The sequence below is a fragment of the Lotus japonicus genome, chromosome 6 (assembly GCF_012489685.1).
Source record: "Lotus japonicus ecotype B-129 chromosome 6, LjGifu_v1.2".
Taxonomy (NCBI): Eukaryota; Viridiplantae; Streptophyta; class Magnoliopsida; order Fabales; family Fabaceae; genus Lotus; species Lotus japonicus.
Window position 1 is genome coordinate 65,151,022 of NC_080046.1, and position 19,101 is coordinate 65,170,122.

Sequence of the window (19,101 nt, forward strand, 5' to 3'; positions counted from 1 at the left end):
AGACATGGATGAGCAAGCAATAGAAGGAGCCAGCGAACGAAGATGACGACCTTGGATAGGAAACGCGAGCTGTGATGGATGGGTGAGAATACACTCATATGACGTAGAAGAGGATGACCGGTGAGGGGAAAAAGGAAAAAAAAAGCAGGAAATCAGTAAAAAGAAGCAAAAGATCAGATGAACGGTGAAGATGAAAAACAAATTCAAAAAAGTAATAAAAGAAGGACAGATGGCGCAACGTGATTGGAGGTCTTGTAGGAATAGTAAAAATCAAACTTGAGAATAAGAAGTAGTAGATTCCAATGAGAGCCATTAATCAAATCAGAAACAAAAACAACACCAGCATCAGAAAGAATATCATTTGGGGTGCTAAGAAAGGATATCGTCCTAGCCGTGCTCAGAATACTATTTGGGGTGCTAAGAAAGGATATCGTCCTAGCTATGCTTGGTCGAGTATTTTAAAGTTACTACATATGTATCAGAAGCATAATTAATGTTTGAATTATTATTCATATTATTCATTTGAAGTATTTTAATTTCATCTTTTAGTAACTTATATTTTCATGGAAAAATTTTGTCTGAAAATATGATAGCCGACTGGTTGGCTAAATTTCGATCCAACTTAATAGCGTTTTGTTTTGTTATTTTATATGTTATTCCTTTAGAAGTAAAACCAAAAAAAAATTATTCCTTTAGAAGTGAAAATTCTGCTGCATAATTGTATTGTTTAATTTTCCGATATACCCAAAATATGTAAATCACATATATCCCATTTTGCTATGATATTGACCTTCACCTCAAAATTTGTCCCATTTCCGATCTAAATCATACATATCATGCATGTAACATACACAATAAAAACAAAAACTCATGATAATAATGTAAAAATAGAAAATACATGTTAAAGCATAAGAAAACAAACAAATCCAATAGCCTATGTACAACTTGGCCTCCCCCCTCCCCCCACATAGAAAAGCACGCAATAATAGTGGATTAGATCAATTGAATTGGAAAACAATCAGGTGATTGATCTTATGAAAAATGATAAAAATGGTAATCTATCCGTTTTAAAATTAATATCCACTTAGAGAGAAAAAAATTATTTCGTAGCCATATAATAACGATTTTAAAGAAGCATTAATTAATATATTTTTCATGCTTTAATGAGAAAAATAAATGAGGAGAGATAAAAATACACTTTAAAATATAAAATAGGAAAATAAATAATATGTTTTAAAAAAATTTGCAACATTAATTACAATAAAATGTGAAAAATAAATGAGGAGAGATAAAAATACCCTTTAAAATATAAAATAGGAAAATAAATAATATGTTTTAAAAATTTGCAACATTAATTACATTTCTTAATGTGTTTATTTTTTTCAAGTCAAGTCAAAAATATATTAATTAATTAATGAAATGGTCAAATTAAAAAAAATATTTTTATTTGAATTTAATTAATATATAATATTTTATATTTTTTTTTTTGATACTCAAATGCAAGCATTAATTATTATTGTGAAATATATTTATTATTAATTTTTTATTATTTAAAATATTTAATACAATAATTAATATTAATTTACTAATATTAAATATATTAATAAATATATTATAAAATAGTAAATATATATATATATATTTAATTATTGACCAATTGAGTTTTGAAATAAATTCAAACAAAAATCATTAATTATTGGAAATTAATGGAAGAATACAAGGAAATTGTTGGAGGACACAATGGTCATTTCAGATGAAATTCCTCATATATAAATATTGGGAATTGGGAAGAGAGAAAAAACAGGGGTAGAGAGAGAAAGTAAGAACCTGTAATTAGGAAAACACAATTGTCAATTTGCTTCATCGTCCATTTTTATTTTCTTTCGATAATTTTCTTGTTCTTGTCTCTGTCTCTGTCTCTGTCTCTTGAATGATACCTTCTTCTTCTTCTCACTTCAAACTTGAAACCCAACAAATATAATCCAAAAAAACTGAATTCCCCCAAAATTTCCGCCGGAAAACCGCTCTCGCCGCCGTGTCCGACGCCCAGAAGGTGGTTTTCGCTTCCCAATAGCCATTATCGTTCCGGTTGCCGGAGAGGGTGGTGGCTGTTTTATTTATTTATTTTATTTTTTCGTTTTTGACGAGGGCGGTGTTTGCTAACGTGAGCCGGGTGCGCACGGTGTATGTTATTTTAAAAAAGTAAAGGTAGTGGTGGTTGTCGTTTTAATCAGGAGCGTACACGTGGACGGTGGTGATGGGGACGGAGGAGGGGAATGGGAAATGGGGCACCTGGGAGGAGCTCATCCTCGGTGCGGCCGTTCTCCGCCACGGAACCCAAGACTGGAAGGTGGTCGCCGGCGAGCTCCGAGTCCGAACCCCTTGTCCTGATGCTTTTACTCCAGAGGTAAAATGGTAGTATTAATTAAATAATTATTTTTTCCTTTTTTTTTTTCAAAACAAAAATGGACTAAAAAGATTAAATTTCACTCACATTATCTTTTATTATACTTTTAATCCGAATTTTGCTGTTTATTCATTGTTATGTTTAGCAACGTATTTTTCTTAATAATGGGATATCCTCTTTAATCAGAACATCTTATATTATATTGAAGATAAAATATTTAATACTTATCTGTTTTATATTCGAAGAATATGGCATTAAGCACATTTATATTTATTTTTTAATGATGGTTTAAGAAATAGGGGGAAAAAAAATCTTATGCTACCCCACTGTCTTATGTGCTATTCAAACGTTAGGATAACCATAGTCAAGGACACTTGTATGGAGATACTTCATGTGAAGGGGTATAAATGGAAATCCATGTAACATAGGACATAAAGATAAGGACTAATAAAACAAAAAAGTACGTACCTTAGGAAATAAAATATAAAATATTTTGGAAATTTTTGCTTTTTAATTCCGAAGCGTCGCGGCTCATGAGCCATCTCTCTTGACTCATTAATCTCATACTATAATAGTTACAATTAATATAATATTTATGCTATTAGTTAAAAACAATTTTTAAGAATGTTTTTTTGTTTAGTCAACGAATGTTTTGACCGTTTTATGGGTCGTTATTATAAAAAATCAAAGATTGTGACATTATGCCACTAGTAAAAGTCATGGACCATGGTGCTAAGTAAAGAATATTTGTTAGTTACTTATGATCATGAAAAAGTGTTTTTTAGAGTGACGATTGGGTGGGTGACACGTGTCAATTGTTCTTCACAATCACAGGTGCTGACCACTTAGTCGAAAAATGTAACACTATCTATATACAATTGTTTGTACATCATCACTTGCACATGGTCACTGTCTCACTGAGGTGGCACACAACCTTTTGTTTTGTTTGTTATATGAAGAATGATGAATCTTTATGATCATGCCCTTTCTGTATAGCATGTCCAGGTAAATAAAGAAATTGTTTTAATTATAAAAAATTAAAAATAATTCATTTTTTTGGCCAAACTTCTTTTTGTGCTTGCTTCTTGTTGTTTAACTCAATTTACATATCTGAGAACTTAGCCTGATAGATTGATAGTTTTAATGAAATTAGCATAATACATTTGGGTTTAAATTTACTCCTTAAAATTTGTGTTCTTCTTTGCCTCATGGTGGTTACTTAATTGTAGTTGATATATTACTTTTGTAGAATTGTGAAGCCAAGTATGAAGAATTTCTAAAGCGGTATTCTGGGAGCACGTAAGCAGAAGATTTCATTTGAAGCTTTATAATGAAATACCCTTTGAAGGTTTCCTACAAGTTTTATAATGTCTCTCATTGTATTATGGTAAAATGGCGTTCTCAGGGCTTGGTATGAGGAGCTTAAGAAGGCTAGAATAGCAGAGCTGAAGAGAGCTCTGGAGCAATCTGATAAAAAGATTGGGTTAGTTGCGTGGTTATCTGTCTCTTCAAGCTGAGATTTTCCGTAAGAGGACAAGAAAGTAATGATAACATGTTTGGTTTCATGATTTGCGCAAAATCCAAGACACGTCTCAGAACCTAAGACTGTAGCTTCTAATCAGAACTGATTTTAGAGCATTGAAATGTGGAACCAAACATGCTATTATTCCTATATACTACAAGTGTTTTCCCTAAATGAATTGTCCATGAAATGTTATAGGTCATGACCAACAAGTGGTCCTTTAGAATGGACAGTCCATATACTATGCTTTTTTAGCTTAGTTTATAATTATCTTTGTTTCAGGGCTCTTGAGTCGAAGCTTGAATCCCTCAAGGCTGAGAAGAATGAAAAAATAGATGATCGTCATGTTGAAAATGGCTCAGGAAGTCCAGCATCACATGAACCTTCACAGAAGTTGGAGAGAGTTGAATCTTCCAATAAAGAGCTTTCGAAGGATGGGCTATCTGCTGGGAGTTTCACGCATGAAACCAGGACAACAAACTGGTCTCCTGAACGCCAGGTTCCAGCCGAGGATACCGAGACTAAGCCTGAAGCTTCACACTCTAGTGAGCAGGTTAAAGTTTTGAATGTAGATAACTTGACAAATACTATTTATGAGGGACAAGTAGGAAGTCTGAAGAAAAGAAGAGGAAAGAGGAAGAGGAAGGATTGTGGCAGAAATATTAAGGAAGCAGCAAGTATGGGAGAAAGTGACTTATTGGATTCAGCTGATGTAGTGTCCTTGTGTAAAGAAAGTTCTACCAGCAACTATGATGAAGTTGCCAAGTCTTCTGGTGTAGATGATCAAATCAAGAACTTGAAAAAGACTGGGGCAGGAGAAATAATGGAGATGTTAGATTCTATTTTCGAAACTCAAGGAGCCTCCGCCTTCCGACGCAGACTTGATAGTCAGGTATGTTTGATTAAAAAGTCTCATCTTATCCATTTGTAGCTAGTTTCTAAGCTTCTCACCATAAATTTTTGAATGATAGGTCCAGTAGCTCTAGACTTAGCTAGTTACTTGTATAAATGGATTTTGACTTTTACCAAGTGGCTAGTGATTGTTGTTGTTGTTCTCTAGGGTGTGCTTGTTATGGTATCTTCTAGTTGCGTGTTTAGTGTTGTTAGAATTGGTTTTGGTAAAATTAATTATGGTGGAAGTGACTTAAGATGGGTTGAAAGAGAAGTGGTTTATGTTGGGATATGTTTATGGGAAAAGTTATTTGTATAGAGTAGTGTTGTAAAATCCAATGATTAAAGGCATTATGCAGTTATTGAATCATTTGTGTATTCCTATGACAGAAGAGAGGAAAGTACAAGAAGATGATCCGGCGGCACATGGACTTCGACACCATAAGGTCAAGGATTAGCGACAAAACAATCAAGTCAGCTAGAGAACTTTTCCGGGACCTGCTGCTACTGGCTAACAATGCTCTAGTCTTCTACTCCAAGAGCACTCGCGTGTATAAATCTGCTATGCTGCTAAGAGACCTTGTCACCAAAAAAATGAGGGAGACTTCCAAGGGTATTAGCAGCAGCAAAGTCACCACCACCTCCGAGGCTAATGAGTCTTCAAAATTACCTGTGCAAAATCCTCGTGTGAAACCAAGAAGTGTACGCCCGGGTAACAGAAAAATTGTTGCTAAGGCAACTGGTGGCAACAACTCTGCATCTGGGGTGTCTGATGGAGCTAAGAAACCCTGTAAAGTTGATTCTCCTTCCCCAGTGGAATCCTTAACTGTTAAGAAGAAAGCTTTTGGTCGACCGAAAAAGGTTGGACGTGGAACCGCAGGACCAAAGCCTGCAACACCATTGAAAGGGAAGAAAAGAGTTAGAACAAAGGGATAGTTTTTTCTTGTGTTTGGATACCAGTTGAATGCTACACAAACAAACTTTATCCATAAGAAGAGTTGCGCTCACTTTTTGTTGTCTCGAAGTGAGTGCTAACATCCGTTTGCACCCGTGTCTATAGGTATCCAAACATAGCTTTAGACAATAGGTCTGGTTCTTTGTACAAAGGTTTTTCCTTTTGGGTTAGAACTTTTTTGTTTGCTTTAGTGAAGGACAAAGGTTCATGCATCATCTAGAGGAATTCGGGTAAGGTGCAAGAGGGAACTAACTACAACAAATGTATGAAATAGTTCTAAATTATAGTTAACTTATGAGGATAAGTTTATTAATGTAGTCTTTTGATTTTGTTTCTTGCCAGCATCTAATTTCTTCTTGTAAATTGTTAGTGACAGAAACTTTTTTTAGTGCAGTAGTTAGCAGTAAGGTTTGAATATATAATTTCATACAAGTTATTTAAGTTCTCATGAGTACTATAATTCTAGTCACTTGTTGTAAGTACGAATGTTGAAGGTAGCAAAGGTGAAGTGTACTAATTGAATGGATGGGAAGTGATCCATGAGCATGTGTCCTTATTGAAAATCAAAATAGGTTTGTCATTGCAGGGAAGTATTACATTTAAAATTTAACTCTGCCGGTGAAGTTCACTATAGGATATGCAACTTCATAACTAAAATGTATGCAAGTTTTAACAAAAAAATATTAGTTAGGATTACAGGTGATGATTTGGATGGTGGAATGCTTTTAGGTTTAGGTTTGGATGGTGGACTATTGTTATTTGTTGATTTAGTACTTATTTAGTTATTAAAAATAGCATAACTAGATCATGTCACCTTTGGAATGCCCATATGTGCTTGTTTATAATAGTACATGTTTGATTGCCTTTAAATCTCGAGTTCGAGTTTTGTGTATGGAAAAAACTTCTGCAGAGAGAGCTAAATGTACTAAGAAGTGGATACTTGCATTAAAAATTTGTCACCCTGAATTATGGTGATTCTAAAATAGAAAATAAAGTGATTTTAATTGGATCATGTCACCCTTGGTGTTGGGTTGCCAAGTTTCATGTAGTGTGGGTCACAGCAGTTATAAGTGGCTTATTAGCGTGGTCCGGGATTTGAATTTTTTTTTGGTCCAACGGGGTTTCATTGGGCTGGAAAAGTCATGGGCCATGTGAAGAGTGAGTTGTTTCCATTGTTTATGATTTAGGATTTAGGGTTATTGTGTTTGAGATTTTAATCTCGTTTATCTGTATTTTATATTTATACAAACAGTAAACCTTCCAATCCTATGTTCTCTCAAACACTGCTAAGAATTGGACTGAGGAGGAGATTGAGAAAATGTAACGCCCCGATTTCTCGGGTGTCACACAGTAACCAACTAATACAATTTTCGTAAAGAATTTTTGTCGTTTAATTAATTACTCTTGAATTAATGACAAAAATTCAATTTTACGAAATCTTGAAACTTAACCATTTTATCGTGCGGAAATAATCGTCAACGTAAACCTCGAAATTTATTAATCAACAGAAAAGTATGAAATAATTATCCAAAAGAAACTTCACCGTAAATTACATCAATTTTAAAAAAAAATGATCCAACTGAAAAGTAAACTAAAAGTTCAGTGTCACTCGGACTCTCAACCCTAAAGAAAAGTGGAAGTCCCTCAACCCATGTCCCTACTCCTCTGACTCATCATCTTCCCCTCTCTCTCGCGTCTTCTTTCTCTCCTTTCTCAACTCTTTCTTTTCTTTTGGGGAGGAAAGAGAGACCGCGAGAGAGAAAGGCAAAGGGATCGAGGAAGAGGAAATGTTTCGAGCAAGAGAGTAGGAGCAAGGGATCAACTTCTTCAATCTCCATCTTTTCTTCACAATCCTAAGGCTAAGGTGAGGGCTGATCTAGTTTGGTAGAGTCTAGGAGATTGCATGTTTGAAATCTCATGATTTTATGTGGAAGGTTGAGAATTTGGGTGATCTCTAACACGAGGGGTTTGTATGTATGATTGAGAATTCCTTCCATGCAAGTTTAGAATGAAAATGTTCTGTTTTATCATGCCATTTTACATGATGCCTTGATCCATGATGATTTTATGTCAAAACCTTGCTATTTTCACCATATATGCCTAGATCTGAATTATGGTCATTAACATGTGTTAGATCTGGTTAATTGTTGATGTTTAATATTGGAAACCTTGCTGGAATTTGACATATGAGACTTGATCAAGCATGAACAAAAAAATTGAAAACCCTAGGCCATAAATGAGCCACGGAGTACTAATCAACGTTTCACTTTTAATTTTGCACAATCATCATTCTCAAACACATCTGAATTAAATAGTTATAGATCAATTATGCAAAAAAAAAAGGCTTAATTGCATTTTTGGTTCCCCACGAATGATAAATGTGCATTTTTTGTCCTAAACGTTTGAAAATAGCAGAATCAGTCCCACACGTTTGTCTCCGTTAGCGTTTTTGGTCCCCTCCGTTAAAATTCTAACAGAAGTTACTTATTGCACCCCATTTTACTATTCTCACCCCTCACTGGGACTATAAATGCACATTTATCATTCGTGGGGGACCAAAAATGCAATTAAGCCTAAAAAATAAAAAAACCAAGAAACCCACCAACCACTTCTTCTTCTCCATCAAGTTCTTAAATGATTAGAGAAATATTTCCTTTTAATGATCCACAATGGTTTCCACTTCTTGTTGGCATCACTGTATTAAATTAAAATTATGGTACATGTTTACAGCATTTGTCATGGGAATCACCATGAAAAGGGGCTAGCTCCTAGCAAAAATATTTCATTTTCCACATTTTTTATCCATTCACACACATGGTTGCAAGTCTTTATTGCCAGGGCCTGCAAGTACTCATCATGCACAAACATGTGAGATACGCAGTGTTAGTTTTCAAACTCATACTTATTTTTTCTTACAGGTTCTCATTGGAAGTTAATGATGAACCTACACCTGCGTATGGACAAGTAACATAGCATAAGGAGAGATGAGAATTGGGAGAAGAAGAATAAGAAGAAGTGGTTGATGAGTTTCTTGGTTTTTTTATTTTTTAAACTTAATTACACTTTTGGTCCCCACGAATGATAAATGTGCATTTCTGGTCCTAGTGAGGGGTGATAATAGTAAAATGGGGGTGCAATAAGTAACTTCTGTTAGAATTTTAACGGAGGGACCAAAAATGCTAACGGAGACAAACGTGTGGGACTGATTCTGCTATTTTCAAACGTTTAGGACCAAAAATGCACATTTGTTATTTGTGGGGGACCAAAAGTGCAATTAAGCCAAAATAAAATTAAGAATGAAAGAAGAAGAATGGGCTGCATTCCGTGATGGGTAGTATTTATTTATTTATTTATCTGTGGCTGACCACTTTAAAACCTTAATTTGGTGCATGTGTGAGTGACCATATCACATGAAGAGTGTGGGTTGACATTTACTTCGTGTGATTAATTGTGACGAAATTAAAGGATCAATCTCCCCTGTCTATTTTTGAATATACTAATAACTAGATATTATTCCCGTGCGTTGCACGGGTTTACTTACAATATTTTTTAACATTATTATAGTTTAAATAAATAAATAAATATTTTTTAATTATAATTGTAATTAAACCGTGTTAAGACATTTCAATAAATATTATTAGATTTTTTTGTAAAAATAATTAATATTACTCAAATTTTATTATTGATATTTAATTATTAGCATAGAAATGATTTTTAGAAATAACAAAATTTATGAAAAATTATTATTAGATATTTTTTCAATAATGCACATATATGTTATAGTTAACTTTAAATTCATTTTAGCGGTGCTTTTTAATTTTAAAACTATTTATCTACATTATTTATTAAAAAATATTATTTTATTATTAACTAATTTTAATTTTTAATATTTGTCAAATGCAAAACTAAAGAAAATTTCAGTTTTTTTTAACAAAATTAATTTTTAATATTGACAATAATTTTTTTTAGTTTTTAATTTGAGAATTATATGGTTTAATGCGTTTAATACTCTTTGCTAATGAGTTTAATGCAAAAGCTCAAGTGAGCTTTACATATATATATATATATATATATATATATAGATTTTGAAAGTGATTAATTTTTATGCATACCATCATTCAATCACAACTATTTATTTTCTATTTTATATGCTATTAAATTTAAAATTAATTGTAAACTAATAAAATGGAGGGATGTGATTGAAGGATGGTGTAAAACTTATTTACACCGTCGATACATAAAAATTAATCTCATTTTGAAAATATAATTTGGTTAATCAATCAATCCCCTAATAAAAAGGGAGAATCTGGGGTGGGTTTGGTGAGGTTGGTTCCCTACCCCAACACCTTTTCAATAATTCTGCTGCAGATTAATTTTGAGTGGTGAGGGTCCAACTACTGTTATTTACCAAATTAATTTTGAGATTATATAATGGAGCTGCATTTACAAAACTTGAACCGATACATCGTATATTTGTAAAGTGGTGCAGTGAACTTCTAGCTGGAGATTAATGTGAAATGCAGGTGGCATCATGTTAATGCAGGACATTATATTAATATAGCTTTTGTCGTCAAACTCATTTTAGAAAAGTATTTTCCCTCATTCATGTGATTGAAAATTTTGCAGAAATAGGTATATTGTTTTTTTTTTTGAACTTAAATAGGTATATTGTTGGTTTTGCTACAATTGGATTCTTTTGAATTAATGGCATCAACAACAGAGTTTATTAGCTCAATTATTTTTCACTAGTTGGAATATTTTACTTTTTTTTACATATTATCGTAAAATAATATAATAAATCAAAATGCGCACATTGTGATTGAACAACCACCGTTGGTTTGTGAATTGTGACCCTAGAAAATGTCAAGCACTAGGATTTGTGAAAGAAGAAGAAGAAGCATGAAGGTCAAGAATTTACTATTATAATAAGAAGGCTTTGTTTAAGACGCTGGCATGATTAACATAACCCTTATTTTAAGCAATTATTTATCACAAAAAAATTTCACAGCAACACGTACCCTATTATCCACGTCTTTTCCTTTCATGAAGATTTTTTCAAAGTATGAGCTCACATTCTCAGTAGTAATATTTTAGGGAATATTATTATTATTATTAATAGAAATGCTATATTTTAGTTAAAATGCCAAAACATGTTTTTGTTGGAGATTAATATCTCATTTCACACTCGGCACATCAAGTGATAGAGACTTACGACTAAATTTTTTCCATTTACGGTTTGACATATTTTTACATTTTTCAAAATCAGTTCTAATTACCGTAAAGAAATAAGTACAACGTGTTTAGAGATTGCAATTAACCAGTGGATTGGCTAGCCAGAAGATGGGCTTCTTCCCCGTCGGTGTCCTGGTGTTTGTTGGAGGCTCCGTCTTGAGACTTAGAGATCCTCATTTTGAAGGATCGTTTATCGATTCCGTATTTGTTTTTATTCCTTTTACTGTTAGTTTTCCGATATATCAAATGAAAGAGGTAAGTACAAACCAACGAATTACTAATTTAAATGGTACATGTTTGGTTGCTTAGATATTAATATCTCATCTCGCACTCAGCACACCAAGTAGTAGAGGCACACTCAACACACCAAGTAGTAAGGGCGAGAGCGCGAGGCCGACTACTGAACTTTGAATTAATCCAAATATAGATATTTTTGACTCGAACATGATTACGATATACTTATAAGGAAAATAAAGGTAAATACAGGGTGTGAATGGCTGGAACAACAATATTTGATTTTGAAATGGAAAGAAATAATGGAAAAGTAATAAGTGTATCTAAAATCAAGGATGGATTTTTAAAAATTTGGAAATGCAAAGTGAGAGAAAGGAATCAAATGAAATGAGAGTGTGCAGAGTGCAGAAGAAGTGGGGATTAAACAAGAGGGTTGAGTGTGACTGTGTCTGTGTCCTTTACTCCTTCCTAACATATAAGAACACAACAACAGTAGTCTCATACCGAAAGACTTGGGTTTGGTTCTTCGGATTACAACGAATTGACACGACTCACCACTAGATACTGCACTTGTCATCACACTATTCATTCTTCATCCATAGCTACAACTACAACCGCATGCATTCAAACTTTCAGGTTCATGTTCTCTGCTCCCACACTCTGAGCTCTTGTCTTTTGTGCACTCTTTCATTCGTTCAGCTTGAGATCTTTTGTTTTTTCATATGGGGTTTACTGTTTCAGCTGCCACCATTCAAAGTTGGATGCTTTTCGACTTTTCATGATTGCCCTTTAAGTTTCCTAGTTGATTCTTCTTCTGGGGCATTGCTTTCTATCACTGTTTTTTAGTTTTTTTTCACTTTTTCCTTCAGTGTTCTTCAGGGTAAGTAAGATCCGGGTCTTGAAAAAAATGGCGGAAAGCCTTTGAATTTCTTGTCACAGAAGAACAATAAATTCAAAATAGACGTTTTAGCTGGGATTTTTAATTTTTGAGTTGCGTTTTGGAGTGAAACTTTACTCTTCTTTAAATGACTATAAAGAGTGTCTGAATTGGGTTAGATCTGATTGAAACGGTTTGTGAGTTGTTTTTTTCCTCTTTCATTGTCGGTGGAAATTGTTTCTACTCTTTTTCTCCCCCTTAATTTTTCTATGGAGTTTGTTGTGAATGGAAGACTTTTGGTTTCAGGTTTAGTAGTTCTTTCTGTGTGCTGAACAGCTGTGAATATTTCCAATTTTTTTATGTGATCAGGGGAAAATCTAATGTTTGAGGTTCTGTTTCCGTGTTCCTAGATGCTTTTGTTTCAAGTTTTGATGCTAGCTTTGGAAATTGCTTGGGTTGCTTCATTTCTGAGCATGTTTATTATATTTTATATGGAAGTTTTGGTTGGTGTTGTTAGATAGAGGGGTGTAGATTCAGCTAGCAGGGACATGCTTTTGGTGTCATCGCCAATGTTCTATGCATGTTTCTTCCTGTGAAATTTCAATTGATCCTTCTCTATCTTCAATTCACAAGTATTAGCTCCTATATCAGTTGACACGTGGCACTTGCATGAATGTCATGTTGTGCTCGAGGTTTTTGTGAATTGTATGAAAGAAGGTCATTCAGTTCTGTTTAGTACTGATGCATGTCCTTTTGGACCGTAGGTAGTGTTCACTAGCAATTCAGCTAAAAAACAATGTATTTTGTTTTGTGCTTAAGAACTTAGAATGTGGAAACTTGAAATTTTGTTGTTTTGACTAGCTGGCTTTATTGTTGATGCCAAATTATGCCATGTGCTTGGAACTTTGATCGTGCTGTTTTATACTCTTTGATTCAGTTACCTGCTTCAGTGCTTCTCACGTTATGAATGATTAGTTTTGAAAAGTATATTGAAGCAAATAATATCTCAAACATTGGCTTGAAATAGCTTCTGAGTCTTTATGTCTTGGCAAACAGTTTGTGATGAAGACTGAATAAAAGATTTGATTTTCCATGACGACTATCAAATCATTGAGATGGCTGATGAGGAAAAAGAGTGGCTTGTCTGATGGGGTCTGTCCTCTTTTCTTCTATCTCATTACGTTGTTACTTTTAGGAGAGTTTCTGTTCAACAATCTTTTGATTCTGAAGATATGGGTGTAGCTTTAATATTTTAACATTATTTTATTTTAGCAGGGAAAATCAAGTTGGAAGATGAAACAGCTGCCTTTCATGGCAGTTGTGTGTACAGTAATGTTGTTCATTGTGTATAGAACTACAAAGTATCAATATCACCAAGAAGAGGTACGAGATCAGTAGAATTCCTTTGGATAGAATTATATATTTATATGTATGTCATGTCTAAGAGTCAAAATGTTGATTAAATTAAACACACCAATTTAGCATCTTATTAAGGATATATTAGTACTGCTTTATCCATAGAGTCCTATAACGTGTAAATAGGCCATTTGATCAGAAATTTTGTCAAATCATTTCCGGAAACATTAGACTACTAAACTCTTTCCTTCCTTACCATTAAGAATAGTGCAGGCATAGTGTGTTGAAGAATGTGTTTAGAAGAGTGTGTTGCTAGCATTTCTCTACAATTAAATGGTGCATTGTATTCTTGTGCTAACTTATTTTCTTTTCCTTATTTGTTTATCATATACCACAATTAGATTGACAGACAATGGAGTTTCTGGGGAGAGACAAAGGTAAAAACTTCGATATCAGTTTACTTGCCCAACTAGCTTTCTGATTCTTCATTTTCCAGTTTTAATCTTTGATGTGCTACAAGCAAAGTTCATGCCGGTTATAGTAAATGATGGAAATAGTTGCTTTCAAAATTTGGAATCGGTTTGGCTGTTTTACAATCCTTGTAGCAATATGATTTTGTATCTTGGATATATTTTTCATTCCAGTTGGTACTTTTTTCTGCCCCTTCAGGCATATCCCGCAACTTCTAGGATGTTGAGAGGCTTGCCACGAGGTATAATACATGCTAGTTCAGATCTTGAGCTAAAGCCATTATGGTTGAGAAGTAATTCAAGGTCAAAGGTGAGCAGTTTTTGTATTGTTCTTCTATATTTTAGTTCTACTGAAAATTATTGTGTTTCCTGAGCTGACAAATAGATTGTTTGCTTGATGGTGATTATGAAATTGCAGGCTAGTGTTTACTCCAATCGTAACTTGCTGGCAGTTCCAGTTGGTATTAAGCAAAAGCGTAATGTTGATATCATGGTGCAAAAGGTATTAGTGATGATTGCTTAGATTATCATAATTATTTGAATCAGCATTTCTTATCATATTTCTTTTGTTTCAGTTCCTTTCAGCAAATTTTACTATTATTTTGTTCCATTATGATGGCAATGTGGATGGATGGTTGAATCTTGGCTGGAGTAGCAAAGCCGCACATATTGTTGCACAGAATCAAACAAAGTGGTAAGTACAAGACTGATCACTTCTGAAAACCCTGTATTGTGAATCATATGTCCCATGTAGGGATATTCTTTAATTATTTTGAGGAAACTATAAGTGTAAATGGGGCAAACTATGTCTTCATTTATGTATTTTTTTTTTTGAAAATCAAGATGTCAGCATGAGCCAGTTAGACGCAATAAACACTGAAAATTGGGTTAACACTTTGGCTTTTGTCAACTTATTTAAATCAAAGTCTTAATTTATTTTTCCTCTTTCTGCCTTGGAACCGTCATTCAAATTGAAAAAATATTAATGTAATGCTAATGCCTTTTGCCATGGGAATCCTCTAGTTAGATGATGAATTGTGGAATCTACCACACTACCACTGCTTAACCCTGGATTGCTCAATATGTGTTCATTATGTTGTTGTAGAAATTTAATTAATTATATTCATACTAGGAGTATTGCGTAAGCAATTGCAACTTCAAGAATTTTCTCACAATGCCATGTGTGTCACGGTAAACATGCACTTTGAGAATACTCTATAACTGAGGTAGAGTTCAAGAGTGAAGAGTGAATCCTGGTCATATAATGTAAAAGTATCCTTATTTTCCATCCAACATGGGCCCTAGGTTGCTTTGTCCTGCACCATAATGCTATACATTTCCCAATTGAGACTCAATAAACAATTAAACATATATGCATGGTGATTCTTCAACTCATAATGGATTACATAACTATGGTAGTTTCCAAGTAAAGTATAAAAAAGTTAAACATTATATTTTAATTTTCTAAAACTGCGATATTAATTCGTGAATTCTTTCTCAGGTGGTTTGCAAAAAGATTTTTACATCCAGATATAGTTTCTATTTATGATTATATCTTTCTGTGGGATGAGGATTTAGGAGTGCAGCATTTTTCTCCATCAAGGTATGAGTAATGTTTGTTGCTCTTTGCAGTGGTATTTTGATATTTGTGTGCAGTCTGCTTCCACTTTGAATGGTTACCATTTTATACTAGAATGGACCTGCAATGCTGGTGCAAATGTAACAATTTTTTTTTATCCAATTTCATGTGATAGGTTTTCCCCCTCCTTTTAAAATTTGAAAGCTGAATGAAGATCGACTTTGAATTTTCTGCCTCTTCAATATACTTGTGTTGCAAGATCTATTATCCTTGTTAGATTGCTAAGAAATCTTTGTTTGTCTGAGATGGTGGTAGACAAAGAGGATATTTGTTGGATTTATATTCTCATTTTAGATCTTGTAATAGAAGTAATGGAAGAATTAATATAAACTTCTGATTTTGCAGATACATTAAAATTATAAAGGAAGAAGGTTTGGAGATATCCCAACCAGCTCTTGATCCAAATTCAACTGAGATACATCATAGAATCACAGTCCGAGCTAGAAGCAAGAAAGTTCATAGGTAACTTATTGACATTGTTAGAGACCATCTATATGCACTAACTAGTAAGTGCTGATCATACTTACACTGGATGTTTTCGTCAATGCAGACGAGTCTATGAGCGCAGGGGCAATACAAGATGTTCAGATGCAAGTGAAGGGCCTCCATGCACTGGGTAACTACTTTCTTTTGACCTGGTGGAGCTGTGTAATTTTTCAAGATATTGTTTGTGTTGTATCCTGTTCATGCATGTTATCATTCTGACATCTGGCACCTAGATGGCAGTATATGTTTAATTTGTTCTGGTGTTCAATCGCCTGCATTTGTGTATTTGTAATGACTAATACGAAAAAAGCAATTGATTGTCAACTCTGACAAGACAGGTTTGGATTTAATAACAACAAAAAAGTTAAGCACTTTGGAAATGTGATATCAAGCCAACTTAATATCTATCTCTTAGATGACTAACCTAAAATTATTTTCTTAGGTACAAAGGATGGGTGCTGGGTTATTTTTTTACTCCCTTTTTTCATAGTTTCGCGCATCTAGGATGATGATGCATAGTAGGTTTGAAAAGGTTTTCATACAAGTATATGGAGTAATCTGTAACCCGTTGGCCGTTAATAGTTCTTTCGGCAAGAGGACAATTTTAGAATGTATATTTGAATTTTATTTGGGTGTAATCTTTGAAATGCAAGCACTTGGATCTTCTCATAAATTTTGAGTTTGTAATTACATTTCTTAATCTGTGTGTAAACCTTAAATGGCACTTAAAAAGAAAAGAATGGAGTATGTTTTAATTTTATGACTAACTTTGTATTACCCTATGTTTTCCTTCAGTCTTTTGATTTCGTATAGTTATGCTAAATCTTGGTATGCATATTTATAATCGTGCAATGAATGACACAAAAATCTTCAATACAACTTGTATAGGTTTGTAGAAGGTATGGCTCCAGTTTTCTCTCGATCTGCCTGGTATTGTACATGGCATCTTATACAGGTAATATTCTTCCCGTATCTCATACAACATAGCAATATTAACTGTTTTCTGAGTTCTGACCAAAGACAAGTGGTGAAAGTCTTTCAAAATTATCCAAAAATACTGTTCTGCGACATACTGTGGACCACTTCTGTTTTTGTCCTAAAATTCATTATTGTTGTGTTCTTCCATATCATTTTTCAATTTAATTTGCTTGCATTTTATTATGATTGACTTCTTGTAACCTTGTCTCTTTTGTATTTTTAGTCAATTTTTGCCAAAGTTTACTAATAGATCAAAATGTTTCGTGTTCATTCAACATTTGTAACCCATTGTTTGTGTTTTCTTCAGAATGACCTTGTACATGGATGGGGAATGGATATGAAACTAGGATATTGTGCACAGGTGAGACTTCCACATTTTCTGAACTATGTTTATTACTTCTGGTGGTCCTAAACTTACTTTAATTTTATTTTCCGATTGGAGCTCCTCCTGAATAGCTGGTTCTGTCTTTCTCTACGGTTCTCATCGCCATGTGATGCAACTGTTTTTGTTCTTAGTAGTGAAAAATATAGCCAATCAACTAGCATATACTGCAGTCTTTGAATGATCCACCAATTTTGCAGTAATCTTTTTTGATTAGCTGAAAGCGCTAGTCTCTAATATCATCTTATATGACGTATTCTTTTAGTCTTGTACACCTTTTCACATGACAGCTTTAGTATGTCAATTTGGAATGCATCAGGCCCTCCATATAATCAACTGATCATGCGTATATCCGGCTGATCTGCACTTAATTCTTTTGCTGTCTTCTTTAAGCGTCTTTTTCTACTTAACAAGTATCATTCATGAGATCATTGTCATTTTTCAGGGTGATCGAACTAAAAAAGTGGGAGTTGTTGATAGTGAATATGTTGTTCATAAGGGAATACAGACCCTGGGTGGGAGTGATCATGGTACAACAAAGGTATTTGCTTCCTCTCTAAATGTTGGAATTGCTTTTGTTTCCATTAGCTAAGGATCAAGTGTACCGTTTTTTTAAAGTTTGCTGTTGATTTTTTATTTCTTGTAATAGTGATATTTATTTTCCCTTTTTGCAGGTTTCAAAACTTAAAAAGACAACTACGGTACCGCTTTTATTTTAATGACATTTAGATTGTTTTCTCGGTGATTCTATATCTCATTTTACTATCCTAGTGTTTCTAAAGTTCACTTTGTTGTCTATTTTCTATACTTTCCTTAGCAGAAACAAGGTGGAGCAGCAATTGATATGCGAGCTGAGGTGAGGCTTTTGAGCTATAGTTACTTTCAAAACCAAGTGTTGCATTAATTGATCAATGAATAAAACTTGCCAATGACACTGTTTACATCTTAATATGGATTGAACAGATACGAAGACAGTCAACATGGGAACTTGAAATCTTCAAAAAGCGTTGGAATGAAGCTGTTTCTGTGGACAAAAACTGGGTTGATCCATTTAGGAGTAGAACTGACCAAAGACGCATTAGAAGATGGCGCGGCACCCATTAACTCATGTTAAGCTTCATAATTCACAGGCATTAATTACGTTTATTCATAGGCATACATTAGTTTGTGTACGTAGCTGAGTGAATTCTTATATAGTGTTAGCTGAGTGAATTCTTAATACATTCAATTTTGAAAAAGAACAGGTTCACCTTTCTATTCTTTTGTTGTTATGGTGTCCCTACCACCCTTCTTTCCTTTTCCTTTTTTTATTGCATGCAGTAATGGTATATGCAGCTTAGTATTATCATTATAGATTAAAAAAAAAAGTTTGCCATCATTTAGTGCTTTTCGGTGGTTGATGTTAAAGTTTTGGTTATTATTGTCATGTAGTTTGTTGTCTCTCTCAATCTTCTCCTACAAGCATCTTGTATGTGTATTGACCTATTTGATTTTACAAGCTGGTTAGGTAGGAAGATAACACTTCATAAAAGCATTAACTTATGAATGATGTAAATTTAAGTAATGGTGGTTAGTAGTACTTTAATAATTTAGGTATAAAGAATGTGTTAATTAGTGGAAGATTATCGGCACAAATTGATTATTGAACTTGAGGCGTATTAGTACTAGTACT

At 33.7% G+C, this 19,101-nt stretch overlaps 2 protein-coding genes across 10 annotated transcripts; both read left to right on the forward strand.

Annotated features, from left to right (window-relative positions):
• The first annotated feature begins 1,808 nt into the window (after positions 1-1,808).
• LOC130724115 (uncharacterized) lies at positions 1,809-6,119 on the forward strand. The gene is made up of 6 exons (XM_057575286.1): positions 1,809-2,053; positions 2,235-2,407; positions 3,657-3,706; positions 3,813-3,890; positions 4,212-4,821; positions 5,211-6,119. Exons 2-6 carry the CDS (start codon positions 2,258-2,260, stop codon positions 5,754-5,756), a joined length of 1,434 nt encoding a protein of 477 aa, XP_057431269.1. The 5' UTR covers positions 1,809-2,053; positions 2,235-2,257; the 3' UTR covers positions 5,757-6,119.
• Positions 6,120-11,609: 5,490 nt separating this feature from the next.
• Positions 11,610-18,688, forward strand: LOC130724051 (uncharacterized). 9 transcript variants are annotated; one of them, XM_057575212.1, is made up of 16 exons: positions 11,610-11,877; positions 13,175-13,270; positions 13,391-13,501; positions 13,876-13,911; positions 14,144-14,254; positions 14,363-14,446; positions 14,520-14,638; positions 15,446-15,547; positions 15,929-16,045; positions 16,134-16,199; positions 16,958-17,024; positions 17,355-17,408; positions 17,875-17,970; positions 18,104-18,130; positions 18,247-18,285; positions 18,393-18,688. In XM_057575212.1, exons 2-16 carry the CDS (start codon positions 13,211-13,213, stop codon positions 18,531-18,533), a joined length of 1,230 nt encoding a protein of 409 aa, XP_057431195.1. In that variant the 5' UTR covers positions 11,610-11,877; positions 13,175-13,210; the 3' UTR covers positions 18,534-18,688. The 9 variants fall into 9 exon arrangements, with proteins under 9 accessions (XP_057431195.1, XP_057431199.1, XP_057431200.1 ...); XM_057575216.1 differs by having other exon boundaries at positions 13,394-13,501; XM_057575217.1 differs by having other exon boundaries at positions 11,611-11,877; positions 18,250-18,285.
• The last annotated feature ends 413 nt before the right edge of the window (positions 18,689-19,101 follow it).